The sequence below is a fragment of the Microtus pennsylvanicus genome, chromosome 6 (genome assembly GCF_037038515.1).
Source record: "Microtus pennsylvanicus isolate mMicPen1 chromosome 6, mMicPen1.hap1, whole genome shotgun sequence".
Classification (NCBI taxonomy): Eukaryota; Metazoa; Chordata; class Mammalia; order Rodentia; family Cricetidae; genus Microtus; species Microtus pennsylvanicus.
Window position 1 is genome coordinate 105595085 of NC_134584.1, and position 15089 is coordinate 105610173.

At 51.1% G+C, this 15089-nt stretch overlaps 1 protein-coding gene across 6 annotated transcripts in view; it reads right to left on the reverse strand.

The window, feature by feature from the left end:
• Window positions 1-15089, reverse strand: part of Has3 (hyaluronan synthase 3) — a 40618-nt gene that overhangs the window by 17829 nt on the left and 7700 nt on the right. For 4 of the 6 annotated variants that reach the window (XR_012910957.1, XR_012910958.1, XR_012910956.1 and 1 more), the window contains exons 1-3: window positions 7755-8229; window positions 4336-4974; window positions 660-761 (exon numbers count right to left, since the gene is read on the reverse strand). Coding sequence is in view for 3 of the 6 variants with exons in the window: in XM_075977104.1 (XP_075833219.1) it covers window positions 660-761; window positions 4336-4974; window positions 7755-8033 (1020 nt within the window). In the remaining 3 variants the exon portion in view is untranslated. Of the gene's footprint in view, window positions 1-659; window positions 762-4335; window positions 4975-7754; window positions 8230-8283; window positions 8946-15089 lie in introns of those variants that run through there. The other 2 variants (XM_075977106.1, XM_075977105.1) reach the window with 2 other exon arrangements.

A 15089-nucleotide genomic window follows, 5' to 3' on the forward strand; every position in this document is an offset into this window, starting at 1 on the left:
CCCTTAAGGTGACATGACATTGCCTGCAGTGTCCTCTGGCAGAAGACCTGGCTCCGTGTGCTTAACATACTCCCTACAGCTCTTTAGCCTTCGTTCCCTAGAACATGGGCTTTTCAAGGAACTAACTTGGGAGCTATCTGCTACACTATCAGTCCAAAAGGAAGTTATTTCTGAGACCTGTAGTATCCAGATCCTATGTCCTTCCAAATACATGAGCTTTCAAAAAAATTTTTTTTATTTACTGTGTGAATGTTTCCTACATGTATGTCTGTTCACCAATGGCATATGTGCCTGTGGAGGCCAGAAGAGGGCATCAGATCCCCTAGAACTGCAGTTAGGACGTTCTGAGCCATCAAGTAGATGCTGGTGATCGAACCTGGGCCCTTTGCAAGAGCAGCAGTGATCTTAATAGACGAGCCATCTCTCCAGCCCCCTTCTTCAAATTTTCTAATGCTCCCCTCCCCTTACTCATGTTCAATAAGAGCAGGAAATGAGTTGGGCAGTCGGTGCAGTGAGCCCTTAAAAACCACAAAAACTATCAGGAAAACTGCTCCCCAGATGCTAGTAAGTCCAGAGATTCATTTCCCAGGCATATCCCACTGGGCTTGTAAACCTGAAAGGCCAGCCCCAACCCCCAGGCACTCTTGGTTACTTCTTACTTGGACATCTCCTCCAACACCCCCTACTTGAGGATCTTCTTCCAAGACTCGGAGCATCTCAATGGTGCAGGCTGGATCCAGCACGGTGTCAGAGTCACACACCTGCAGGGAAGTGCGTGGTCAGCGCTCTCGCCTGTATAAGTACCCTCCCGCCTGGGGGGGGGGCTGCTCCTGCCTGAGGAGCCTGACCCCTTTCCCATTCACTCCCAGCAAGTTTCCCCATGCTAGGTAGAAAGGGGGAGGGGAAAGCAAAGGGAAGTAAGGAAATGAACAGCTAACAGTTCAGGTACCACGAGGGGAAGGAGAGCGTCCTGGAGGATGATGTCAGGCTACTGCTGAGATGCTGTCATCGGTAGTTTGCCTACAGTGTTCTCCTGCTGAACCTACAGCCCTGGGTAAGAATGAGCCTACCTGCCCAAAAGCCCCTCCATGAGACGAAGCTGCTGCTGCCCAAACCTTCTGTGCTTGGCATCTTGGCCAAGTCTTTATGACAGGCCAACAGCTCCTCTTATCTGACCTACTCCGAATAAACCCGGAAGCTGGCAGCAGTTGCCAGCAGTCACACCTGCATCATATCAGGTTAGTTGCACCTGAGCTCTGGGAACATGTATCATGGTGGCTGACTTCCTGCCTGCCTTCTTTCCTTCCTTTCATTTTGAGACAGTCTCTTTTGGTAGCCATGGCCGTGCTGAAGCACTATGTAGACCAGAAAGGCCTTGAACGCAAAGATCTGCTCGCTTCTGCCTCCCAATTACTGGGACTAAAGTTGTGAGCCAGCATGACCAGCCTTTTCTGTATGCTTTTTGAAGTTACTGAGATGGTCCTGGCATTCCATTGGGCAGAGAAATTGGGTTTACTTACTAACCACTGACTGGGCTCAATGGTCACTGTTCTCCAAGCAGATAAACTCAAATCCCTTAGAAGCTTTTACTAAAGCTGCTGGCATAAGGCCCTTAATTAAATTTCCAGAACCAAGAAGAAATGAGGCTGCCTCTGACACATTCTCTTCATGTTAGAAGACAAGGTGGCACAAACAAGCAGCAGAACGCTAAAGGGGGAGTGTATAGCCATCAGCACCAATTCTGCTTTCTCTGTCCTCCCACCAGACTTCCTTCCATCCTGGAGCTGGGGAAGGTCCCATCTAGACTCCCAGAGCTGCCGCCTCAATTTAATGGTCAAATGCTCAATGCTGCTGGTCTTGACTCAGTGAATTTCTCTCTCTCTCTCTCCTTCCTTCTTTTGTTCCTTCCTTCCTTTTTCCTTTTTTTTTTTTTTTTTTTTTGGTTTTTCAAGACAGGGTTTCTCTGTAGCTTTGGTGCCTGTCCCGGAACTAGCTCTTGTAGACCAGGCTGGCCTTGAACTCACAGAGATCTGCCTCCCTCTGGCTCCCCAGTGTTGGGATTAAAGGCGTGTGCCACCACCACCTGGCTTCAGTAACCATTTCTAACCCATTCTCCGTGCTGTTTTGCTTCATCCACTCCAAGAAGGTCCTAACTATGCAGTTAGGGAAGGAAGAGTAACTTCTGCCTGGGTCTCCCCTGGCTGGGCAAGGTTTGTTTTTCCCCACAGAGGAGCAGACGCATCGTTAGCAGGACTGTTGGAAGGGTGGCTGAAGCCCAGCAAACGTGCACTGGCTGTAACCAGGGCTGCCTTAGGTTGTGGCTCAGGACCATGAAGAGCAGAGCAAGGCTTTAGTGGGGGACTGAAGGTCCACCAGAACACAGGTGACGAAGACAGGCAAAGCAGGTTTGGTCGGCTCCTGTGCTTCAGAGAATGGCTAATAAAGTTATTGTTGCCTGAGCAGTAATCAAGACAAAGGGCCTTTTCCTGTGCTTCTGGGTTCTAAGAAAAGTTTAACAAAGACCCCAAGTTCCCAGGTAAACTGCAGAATCAACAGCCTTCTAGACACATCCCTGCTTACATACTTGGGTCCATGGATTTAGGAAAAGACAAACAAGTCAACTATTATACAAGGATAACATTAAAAGGGGGGTGGGGGAGTGGGGCTAGAGAGTTGGCTCAGCAGTTAAGAGCATTGGCTGCTCTTCCAGAGGACCCAGGTTCGATTCCCACTACTATAGCTGCCTATAGCTACAGTCCTAGGGAATCAAATTCCCTCTTCTGGCTTCCATGAACACCAACCACACATGGTGCACAGGCAAAATATCCGTACATATGAAATAAAAACAATCTTTAAAACAAAGTAGGGCTGGGCAGCGGTGGTTGTGCTCCTTTAATCCCAGCAGAGGCAGGAGGATCTCTGTGAGTTCAAGTCTAGCCTGGTCTACAGAGCTAGTTCCAGGACAGCCACGCATACAAAGAAACCCTGTCTTGGGGAGAAACACACACACAAGCTAACTTTATACTATCGAACACTTCGTAGTATTCAGGGACTGAACATGATGCCAATGAGATGGCCTCGGGACACCGTGGCTTCTAAACAGCCACTATTCTCTCCGTGTTTGTAAACAGATGGCAGAACCCTTGGCAAGTGTAGAAGTCACAAGAGGCTGTGAGGAATTCTGGAGCAGAACCTGGGCAACTGAGTTGTCTGTTTCTAGTTGGTTCTGAAATGTGTACTTTTAATATTTTTTGCTCTCTCTAGTGTGTATTTGAAATTGTAAGCTATGCAAACCTTGCCAGTCTAATAGAATTCTGGTGCCAGCGACCACTTGATCAGGATCTGGGCAGGGTCTGTTTGAGTTCCAGCCCTGCCAACACTGGATAAAGGAAGTTGGCCGTTCATATGCCTGTGTCCCTCCAGCTGTCAGACATGAATTCAACACTAGGAAGAACAGGACTTTGTGGCCCTAACGCAAACAAAGCTGAGTGGTGTTTAGCAGAATCCTTTTATTCATTATACTTTTCTTTAAGATTTATTTTTATGTCATGTGATGCTGCACACCTTTAATCCCAGAACTCAGGAGGGAGAGGCGGGCAGATCTCTGTGAGTTCAAAGCCAGCCTTGTCTACAGAGCTTGTCCCAAAAACCAAAAAGAAAAAAAAATTATTATTATGTGTTTGAGTGTTTTGTCTACATGTAAGTCTGCATCATGTGCATGCATTACCTACAAAGGCCATAAGAGGGTGTCAGATACTCTGGAACTAAAGTTAGAGAGGGTTCTGGGAACGGAAGGTGGGTCCACCAGAACAGCCAGCCAGAGCTCTTAACTGCTAAGCTATCTCTCTAGTTCCCTCTTCAAACTTCCTTATGGTATTTGGTCACCCTATTGCCTGGAGTGAGCCAAGGGCTAAAAGCAGGCCGTGGATAGACTGCCGGGCTCACATGGTCTGCTGTCTGACCTAAGCAAGTTATCCTCTAAACTTCTCTTCGCCTCTCTCTGAACCCAGAAAGAGCAGCACTGAACCGCAGAGCTATTGTAAGGGTTAAAAGAATGGGTATATCTGAAGCAGCCTCAATAGTGCTTGTTATGGAGTCAGTGCTGTGCACCCTTTCGCTGCTGTTATTATGGGGACTCCAGTTCAAAAGTCTGCCCAGTTACCAACAGAACCACAGCCCAGGTTTGGACAACCCAGGGTTTCCTCAGAACTGTTATGCCTTGTTTATGGGCAAGGAGGGGTGGCAGGCAGCAGCACCAAGACCTCCAGCAGATTTAAGTTGTTCGAGGAGAGAGTATGTGCCAGTGTGCACACACTTCTAGGGAGGCAGCCTTACCTGGATGTAGTCCACTGAGTTGCCAAGGGCCTTGAAGGCTGTGTACATGACTTCACGCTTTCCTCCCCACTTCTGCATGATACATGAGAAGGTGCTGGCCCACACCACGGCTCGCACGCGCTCCATGCCTTCCTGTAGGCTGGCCTCTGTTTCTCCTTCACCCGCCTCATGGAAATTGCTACGCCATACAAAGAAGCCAGCTTGCTCAGTGCCACCCAGAACCTCGTGGAAGATGTCCAACATGTAGGCATCTTCCTGGCGATTGCCATCCACTACCATGACCACCTTGAGGTTTGGAAAGGCGATGCGCTGAGCTGAACGCAGGCACTTGCGCAAGTACTCAGGGTCCTCTTGGTAGGCAGCAATGCAGAGTGCCACCGAACGTCGCCTCTGAGAACAATGTAGCTTCAGTGGGCGCTCTGCCCTGCGCATGCGACGGTGCTCCAGGAAGGCAAACAGGCTCTGGATGAGCAAATGTAGACCCAGGATGGCACCGTAGAGGCCAAAGGACAGGTAGTGCTTTTCTGTGTGGATAAACTGGTAGCCTGTCACGTAGGCTGCCAGGATGCCCCCTAGCACCACCAGGGCAAACAGACTGGTGCCCACCACACGCAGGGCCGTAGTCAGCTGAACCGGCATCTGGGAAGAGAAGAGATAGTGGGGTCAGGCAGGGGCAGGGCAGCAGTCTCAGAGGAGCATCCTCAGATATAGGCCCAGAACAAGAAACGACCCACTAATAAAAACCATTGACACTTCATTGAACTTGACCAAGACCACATGGAAACTCAGAAGCTAGACTGCTGGGGTTCAAGTCCCAGTTCTGCCATTTCTGTCTGCCCAGCCCACTCCCTCTTTAGCTGTGTGACTGTAAAATGTGTCCTACTCCTAACCTCACAGCATGATCCAGGAGCAAACAGATGACAGGTAAGGGAATTAGAGTAGCATTGACCGTAGATAAACCAAAGGCTAGTTAGTCCCTGGGATGTGGAAGAGCTTCAGCAGGGACCCTGGGCACAAAGGAGACAGGCATCATGGGAGAAGAGGTGTCAGCCCATGGCCTATAGCCGTCACCTCTAATGGGTGAGTACAGTCTAGGGGGAACTGTTCCTCTGTAACAGGAAAAACCCACGGAGAAAGCAGAGGCAGGAACATGAAGGGGTGTGAGGTAGATAGACACAAATAATTTTCCTTTTCCACCACTAGTCCCTAAGAACCGCCTGGTGTTTGCTTTCACTTTTTCCTTTCCTTGAGAGACAGGAGAGAAGGCCAGAGGGGAAACTGACGGGGGGTGGGGTGTGTGTGTGTGTGTGTCAGAGTTGGGGTATGGCCAGCCCTCCTGCCTGCAAGTCCAGCACGGAGAACCAGAGGGAAGCTCTGCAAGCACTGCAGAGATGGCTGCTGGGGACTCTCACCTACTTGGTCCTAGTGCCCTGGTAGGCTCCCCTGCCCAGCCAGTCGGGCAAACAATGCAGGTTTCCATTGGTAACTAAGTTGGGGTTCCTAGCACCTGCCCCGCTGGGAACAGCTATGCATTAAGGAAAGGAGCCCAGGACTTGGCAGCAGAGACCAAGGGTTGGACAAACTCCACTGCCTCCTGGCTACCTGACCTTGCCCAAAGATTTAGTGTCCCTGTTCCCGGGAGTGGTGCTAATGATTCCTTGCTTCTCAGATCTAGGTGATTTCCCAGAAAATGGATGTACATTAGCTCTCCAGGGAGAGGGTATGAAGCAGAGGGGTAAGGAGAGTTTGCCCTCCCCTCCTGTCGTTGCTACCTGTCCCATCCGGAGAATCCGTTTCCACCCTTGTCTCAGACAATGACCTCTCACTTCCAAGCCTGCTTCAACTCTGATCTCCCTGAAACTGGGCCCCATCCCAACAGGAACAGACTTTGCTGCCAAAGACACCCCTCACATAGGATGGGTGAGGAACAGGCAGTCACTGCTTCAGTCTGCACAAGCATTCTTCCAGCCGTGTAGATCTGAAAGGGCGCTAGGCAGCTTGGCCTCTCCGGGAAGCCTGGCCTCTGGGGCTCAACGCTCCACCAGCCCCAGGAGCCACTGCGTGATTCCTCTGTAGGACCCCCGGCTCTCCCTGCACACACCCAGCCCAGGACGCCCCAGGCCTGTCCCTCTCTGGTTGATGCATGGGGGGGGGGGCGCTGCGGGCCCTACGGCTTGCCTTGTTCTGGGAAGGGACAGGAGGTGCCCTGGCTAGCCCAGCAACCTGCGCCCTGGCGCCCCGCCTCGGTGCAGTTCCGGAGGCTATCCGGTCAGGTCCAAGGCAGCTAGCGAAGGTCTCGCCACGCTCCTCACCCGGCTTGAGCTTCACCCGGCTGGCTAAAGACACACGGCCACACCCACGTGCCGATTTCCACGACCCAGAGAAGGAACGGAAAATCCAAGAAATAATAGCTAAATCAGGCCCTACTCGTCTTCCCAGGGCCCCAGGTACGTTGGCGAAAGAGTGCCTGCAAACAAAGGCGACATCCCGGCTGTTGCCAGTCCCTCCATCCGCGGGCCGGACCCCTCCCCCTCAGGAATTAAGAGGCACTACCTTTGTACCCACATCCCCACAGAAGACCGAAGAAGGTTCTGCAGCCAGATACCCTATGTGCAACCAGGTTCTGACGCGGGCTCTGGTTGAGGTCCCCTGCCTAGACAGGGGGCTGTATTTCCCTAAGCCGGTAGACGAGAGTGTGATCTTATATCCTGGGCCGCTTCTCCCAACCCCCCAAAAAGAGATCCAGGAAAGCCCGGCCCAGGCTAGCTACTGCGCACTCGGGTTCAAGGGCAGGAGGCTAGAGCGCTTTACAAGATCGATGTGCCGTGTGACAACGGAAGGAAAGAAATAAAACCTCCAGGCAAGGACGCACACCTCCCTACCCAGCCGGGAAACTTTGAGGGTCTGCAAGGTTCGCAGCGCCTCTTTATCTGACAGGTGCGCCCTGCAGTCGGGCCCACGCGCACCGGTATGGAAACTTGCACTGGCGGTTGCGGCTCCTCCGCCCGCGCCTAGGCGCCCTCGGACCCCTCTGAGCCGGCAAGGAGTGGGAGCTCATCTCAAAGACACGTGCTGTGGGGACCAGATCGCTGGAAATCTTGGTGTCCCCGCAGGTGCGAAGCCCCTGCGGGCATGAGTGGGGGGAGGGGCACTCTAGCCTTGCGCCCCGCACCACAGTCCCCCCGCCTCCTAATTCATTCACAAAACACGAGCCTCAAAGGAGGAAGGGAGAGAGGTTGCAGGAGCCCAGGATGTTGGAAGAAAGGGAGTAGAGATCGGTGGGGAACCAGCTGCATGGACCGCGCAGGGAAGCCTAAAACGGCCGCAGCCCTGACCACCCAGAGCCCTGGGGTCCCCAGGGCGCGGCAAGAGGCGCCGGAGGGGCAGTCCCGCATGGCCCGCCCCTTGGATGCGCTCACCGTGCCGCTGGCTGCCCGCGCTCGGGTACTCAGCAGGGCCGCGGCGGCTCCATGCCCCTCCTCCGGCTCCCGCCGCCGCCGTGCGCTGCCTCCACGGTGCTGCCGCGCGCTCCGACTGATGATCGCCGGCCCAGCCGAGCCGCCTTTAAGTATTGCGCGCGACCGCCCTCCTCCTCCCCGGGCCGGGAAAGTTGACAAGAGTGGCAGGGCTCCCGGAGCCCGCGAGCGCACCCGATTCCCGGTCACCGGCTGCTGCTCTCCAGACCCGGGGTCCGTCATGGACGCAGCCCCTCCGGCTCGAGAGTTGCAGCCTCTGCGCCCCCCGGAAAACTAGGGACCCCCAGTGCAGCCTAAGGCTCTGCTACTCCGCACAGACCTCTGGGCCAGTAGCCTTGGAAAGGCAGCCATTGTCCCCAGCCTAGAACCTGAAGCTTCGTTAACTTTCCAGACGACCCATAGGGACCTCCAAAATCGTTTCAGTCCATCCCCGCCCCCACACCCGTTTCCCAAAGTCTGAAAACCTACTCACCCTGCAAGCCGGCCAGCCCAGAGTATCTTCCCCCGACTTCTGCACGCCAAGGGGCGGTAAGCTATGTGAGGGGACTCCCTAAAACCAATGTTCTTCTGGAACCTTCCCGGTGGCAAGAGAGAGGAACAGAAGAGAAAAATTGTCAAGTAGAAAGAGGCTGGTCAAAGAAGGTGTTAGCAGTCGTGACAAGCTGAGCTTTGAATTCCGCAGCGGGGCGCTGATATTAAGGCTGTTTGCAAAAGCTGCAGATTGGTCTAGCAGGAACATAGAAGATTCCGGTCTTAAAGCCCAGACAGGTCTTCCTCCCCACTTTCACAGCTTTATTTCCGACATCCCGACCTCTTAAGTTTCCACCTGACAGCCTCGCTCGTACTTCCCAGGTCCCTGAGCTGGGTGAGGTGAGGTGGAGAGGGGGTGTTCAGGAGAGGAGGGTGCTGTTAGCAGAGTTTAGAGCCAGCTGGAGACCTTGAGCTTTTACATCCCGGAAAATCTTGAAGAGAAATGATAATTAAAGACTAGTTTTAAAAATGAATTTACCGGCTGGGTAGTGGTGGCGCAAGCCTCTAATCCCAACACTCATGAGGCAGAGGCAAGCGGACCTCTGTGAGTTTGAGGTCAGCCTGGTCTACAGAGTGAGTTCCAGGACAGCCAAGGCAAGAAAGCCTGTCTTGACTCCCCCAAAATTGTGTCCTCCAAGCTTTAGCGATAACTTCACCGGTTGAAAGAATTTTATAGGCGCGTGAGCTGCAGTTTGTTTTCCTCTCAGATTTATCCACAGTCCCTCTGTCGTTTAGCCACAGCCACCCTGCAAAATCAAATACCCTGCTTCAGGAGACACCACTGTATGATCACTGTATGGGCTAAAAGGCTTCCTACATAGCCAAGGATAACCTTGAACTTCTTACTCCTCTTCCTTTCACTGAGAAGGGACAGGTGAGGTCCACCATTCCCAGTTTATTCTACGATGGGGAATGATCCCTGAGTTTTGTGCATGCATGGTAAGCACTGAGTTCTAGCCCCAGCTCCACAGAGTGTGCCAAGACAGGGTTTCTCTATGTAACAGCCCTGGCGTCCTGGAACTCACTCTGTAGACCAGGCTGGCCTGGAATTCACTGAGATCCTCCTTCCTCTGCCTCCCCAGTGCCAGAATTGAAGGCGTGTGCCACCACTGCCCAGCTAAGAGCATGCTCATAAAGGCTGTTGAGATGGCCCAGTAAGGGAAGACACTTTGGGCCAAACTTGAGTTCCTTGTCTGGGACTCACATGTTGGGAAGAGATAAGCAGCTACTACAAGTCCTCCGACCTCCACACAAGTGATATACACCTCCACAGTAAATCTATAAAATACAGAAATAATACTGAATATTGAAGCCACTGTCGCATTTGTATTGGGCTAGAGACCTACAGATCATCTGAGGGGCCCCAGCTAGAGCCATCAGCAAATACCCAGCTAAAGACACAGTCACTTGGTAAAGAACTGGTGCACAGGAGTCTGTTGGCTTGTGCTGCCTCTGGTTGTGACAGTAAACCTCACCGTCTCCGTTCTAGAAATGAGGCAGAGAGCTGTTCCAGGATTTGCGGAGTCCTTGAGAAAGTACATAGTAAGCCCCCATCAACCTCAGCCTGAGTGACTTCATGGCCACCCTGCTAGAACATTCGGCGACAGGCGGCACTCCAGTTAGTGTTTAGATAAACAAGCAATGTCTTGTCTTGATGCCATTACAGAGCCTAGGAGCCCAGGGCCACCCGTTCTACATCAAGAGGCAGCAGAGTCTGGAGGGGCCAGGGACTTAGGGATCTCTTTGCTCTTCCCTCCCCCCTCTCAGAGTTGCAATATGCAACATTTTAGATCAAGGAAAACAAGCAGGGAGTGGGCAGAACCAAAAAGTGGGTGCAGCGGCCTCATGGAGAACAGATTTTCCACACAGAGGTGCGTTCCCTTGTGGCGGGAGGGGCTAGCGTAGTCAGGTCCTGAGCTGCTTGAAGGAGCCAGAAATCTAGATTTCTGGGATTTCACATACAGGTCCAAGCTGCTGATGCATGCACCTGCAGTCCCAGCTGCTTGAGGCTGGGGCAGAAGGATCACTTGACCCTGTTGAGTTCAAGACTAGCCTGAGCCAGGTATAGTGGCACACACCTTTAATCTCAGCATTCAGGAGGCAGAGGCAGGGAGAGCTTTGTAAATTTGAGGTCAGTCTGGTCTACACTAGCTGGGGCTAGAGAGACCTTGTCTCAAAAATAAAAGAGATATCTATATCTATATCTACCCTGAGAGATATAGATACCAAATCTCCCATCTCCAAAAAATTCAGACAATCTAAAATAGCTCTCAGATAGTAGCAGTATGTTCTGTTTCCTCCACGAGGGCTTTCTTCAAGGCCGTGTAGGTCACAATACTACTTAGTACATAATTCAAAGTGGGACTGCCTTGAGTACAGAAAGGCGGCTACTACCTAACAAAGCTGTCCTTTCGCAGCTCACCTCTCTTGTGGACACCCTGCCTGGCTACTGCGTTTGTTTTCAACAAGCTCCCTCAGCTCTGCTGGTGGCCAGTTCTTTTCCTGTATCCTTGAAGGTCAGGGTTAGGTCATACCAGACTGACAGACAACCTGGGGTTCTGTTTTGTTTTTCCTCTGCCCTTAAATTAGTCCCTAAGAGAAAAGGCTTTGTGTAGCCATCTTTCTTTCCTGTCTTTTTTTTTCTAAACGAATGTGGAAAAATTCAGAAGGCAGTTGTCACCTATTGTCTTTCCGCTCCTAAGTTTATGCTCACAAAGAGAATACAATTACTCCAGACTGTCCATGTGCTTGTTAAATGGATACACAGAACACAGAGTTGCTGCTCGAACAATCGTTCCTCCGTTATCTGTGACTGTTTCTCCATTGTATGAATTAGGGACTGGAAAGACGGCTCAACGTTTAAACTCTCATATCAGTGCTGGGAACTGGACTTGAGTCCTCTGCAAGAGTAGCAAGTATTGGGGGCTGGAGAGATGGCTCAGAGGTTAAGAGCACTGGCTGCTCTTCCAGAGGTCCTGAGTTCAATTCCCAGCAACCACATGGTGGCTCACAGCCATCTGTAATAACATCTAGTGCTTTCTTCTGGCCTGCAGGAATACATGCAGGTAGAACACTGTATATATACTAAATAAATGAATTAAAAAAAAAAAGAGTAGCAAGTATTCTTAACCACTAGGCCATCTCTCCAGCTCCTTTCTTCTTTTCCTTCGTCACATTTTTATTTATTTATTGTGGGTGTGGGTGTGCCGTGGCCCATGAGGATCAGAGGACAACTTGTGGGAGTCCTTAGGGTCTGTAGCAGGTACCCTTCACCTGCTGAGCCATCTCGCCCGCCCAAAAAATCTGCTTCTGCTTCTTCTTCTTCTTCTTCTTCTTCTTCTTCTTCTTCTTCTTCTTCTTCTTCTTCTTCTTCTTCTTCTTCTTCTTCTTCTTCTTCTGCTTCTTCTTCTTCTTATTATTATTATTGTTATCTATTTGTTTTTTATGAATATATCTCATTTTCTTTCTTTTTCTCCCCTTATTTATCTATCTATTTATTTTGAGACAGGGTTTCTCTATGTAACAGTCCTGGCTGTCCTGGAACTAGTTCTTGTAGACCAGGCTGGCCTCAAACTCACAGAGATCCACCTGCCTCTGCCTCCCAAGTGCTGGAATTAAAGGCGTGCGCCACCACCACCCAGCAAAGTTACTTTTAAATGGTTAGAATTCTGCAGTTTAAATCTATGCTGAGACCAGGTGGGTAAGAAAAGTTTCAAAACCTCAGTCTGCAATGAAAGTGATGAAGTCTGGGGGTGCAGATTTGAACTTGGCGGCAGCAGAAACACTGGGTGGTTGGCAATATGGAAATCTCCCCACTGTTCTGAAGGCAAGTTGGGGGTGGGGGTGGCAGTGTCTTCCCACCCAAGGGTCTTTCCCCTTTGGGAATGTGCACCCGGTTCACTGTGACACCAGGTGGACACACACACACACACACACACTTCCCCAGACCTTAACAGAACAGAACCACGCGGCAGCCAGCCTCTCAGATCATTGGTTCATGTCACCCGAACTCCAAGTACAGGTGTCTTGTTGGTTTTGCTGTATCGGGTAATTTTTGTTTGTGTTTTGTTTTGTTTTTGCTTTTCAAGACAGGAATTCTCTATATAATAGATATGACTGTCCTGGAACTTATTCTGTAACCAGGTTGGCCTCAAACCCACAGAGGTCTACCTGCCTCTGCCTTCCGAAGGCTGGGATTAAAGGCGTGTGTGGGTCATTGTTGTCCAGGGATTGAATCCAGGACCCCACAAGTGCAGGGCGAGGGTTCTCCCACCGAACTGTCTCAGCTCATCAATCATTACTCTAAAGGTGCTGGCGCATCTCTGCTGTCTGTCTTCTTGCTTTAGAGAGTATTTATCACTGTCGCAGGGGAGGTCCAAAATGGAACCATCTGAAAGTATCCAGAGAAGAGCTGTGGACAGTGGCAATCCCCATGGCTGTGTGGGGATGGACTCCTCAGAATTCAGCCCTCCTGTGAGCACGCACCAATGCAGTGGTTCTCACTCCTGTCTGCTGTAAATTAGATTTTTAAAGCCTGTGGGGCTTTTTTTAAAAAAAAAAAAACACTAATGGCTGGAACCCATCCCAAATCAATTTTTTCAGTCACTGGGGTAGGCCCCAGGCTTGAATATTTTATATTTCCCAGGCGACTCTATTATGCATCCAGGGTTGAGTGAACATCCCAAGGGTTCTCCTTAGCTGAGATTTGCAAGGACATTTCTTGCATCAAGAAGCAAGAGTGAGCCAAGCATTCTGGTGGTGTGCTCTAGAGCTTCGAACCATGCAGATCCCTCGTCCTCGATACCACTTGCCCCAACACTGGCACGTTTTTTTACTTAACTGACCTAAACAAACAAACAAACAAAAATAAACTAACAATGAGGGACTAGAGCAGTGGTTCTCAACCTGTGGGTAGTGACCACCTTGGGGTCACATATTAGATAACCTACATATCAGAGATTTACATTATGATTCATAACAGCAAAAAATACAGTTATGAAGTAGCAATGAAATAAGTGTATGGTTGGAGAGGTCACCACAGCATGAGGAACTGTATTAAAGGGTCGCAGCATCAGGAAGGTTGAGAACCACTGGGCTAGAGAGGTGGCTCAGTGGTTGAGAGCACTGGCTGCTCTTCCACAGCACCCACAGCTGTCTGTAACCCCAGCTCCGGGGGACTGCATAAGGCCGGTCTCCAGGCCTCCCTGTGCCCAGGCCTCTCCAATGCACCTATAATGGGAAGCCAAGCACCTTTCGTTGGTGTGGTGATGCTTCCTTTTCTCTTCCTGGAAGCTAGGAAAGCAGCCAGTTCTTCCAGGGAGCGACCGCAGCAGTCTCCAGGAATTTTCATGAACTACATCTTAGGGCATCTGTATCTAAGGGAGTTCTCATCCAGAGGATGGTGAAGTCACCCTCAGAGGCGCACAAAGGACAGTCCACTGGTGTTCATGGCCACGAGGAAATGGACACTTGCTTGATTCTGACACTTTTGAACATGACTTTTCGGTGGGGTGGGGACTCATTTCACCCCAGGTCTATCAGTATCTGCACTAACTTTCTCCTCCTTAAGTATAAACAGCCTATTTTTCAAGCTCACCCCCTCCCCCCATTCTGCTACAGCCTCAGGCAGCCTATGCTGGCCTTGAACTCCTTCTGTGGCTGCAGATGACCTTGAATTCCTGGTCCTCCTGCTTCTACCTCTCAGGAGCTGGGCTTTGAGGCCTGCACTACCGCCCCTGGCTTGGCTCACCTTCCTTTTAGATTCATATTGTGGCTGCGGGTTCTGAAGTTTTGAGAGTGGTGTGTGGTCCGATGAAGGGCTGTGTATTGTGTACGTGGGGGAAGTTCTTGCTGGAGGCTCTGAAGAGCAGGCGGCTTTGTTCTCCAGCACCAGGTGGCTACCTGTGCGTGAGAGGAGCAGGGCTGCACCTCACAAGAGCCCCACCCAGGCGCTGTTCAGAGCAGGTTTCAGCTCTCAAGGTACACAGTGAAGATGAAGCATTGCATCATTTAATAAACCACTTAAAGCCTAGAGTTTTTTCTAGGTCCCAGGATCCAATAGAGAGAAGCTGCCATGGCTCCCCAACCGTTCTGCAGATGGCCTCCTGAAGTCTCCTGGCATTCCCCAGTCAGTTCAGCTGGTCGGCCTCTGGGAAAAGGCTCTTCCACCTCATCTACCTCTGCCCCTCTGCTCTCTGCTTTTCAGTCTTCTGTGTGCAGATTTTGCCTCTTTAAAACTGGGTGTATGGTGAATGTCTGTAACCCCAGCACTCAGGAGGTGGAGGCAGGAGGCACAGTAGTTCAGGAGCAGTCTCGGCTACACAGCAAGTTTAAGGCCAGCCTGGGCTACAAGAGAGTTTGGGCAACAAGGCCCAAACCAGTAACTCGACAGGAAAGGAGCTCATCTCTCCAGATCTTAGCGTTTCCTTCCCCGGCAGAGAGCTGTTCCTCCAACGTCTGTCTCTCCTCTAATGTAAAGGCACTGTGTGCAGCTCAGCAGTTAACACTGCAGCTCTTGCTCATGAGCTCCCAGCACCCACATCAGGCAGCTCGCAACTGTCAGGAACTCCAGTTCCAGGGGCTCTGATGCCCTCTTCTAAGTCTTCACAGGTACCAGACATGCATGTGGCACACATACATGCGTACAGACCAAACACATACTCTCTCCCTCTCCCTCCATTTCTCCCTCCTCTCTTTCCCCTACCCTCTCTCTTTCCCTCCCTCCCTTTCTCTCTCCCTCTCCCACTT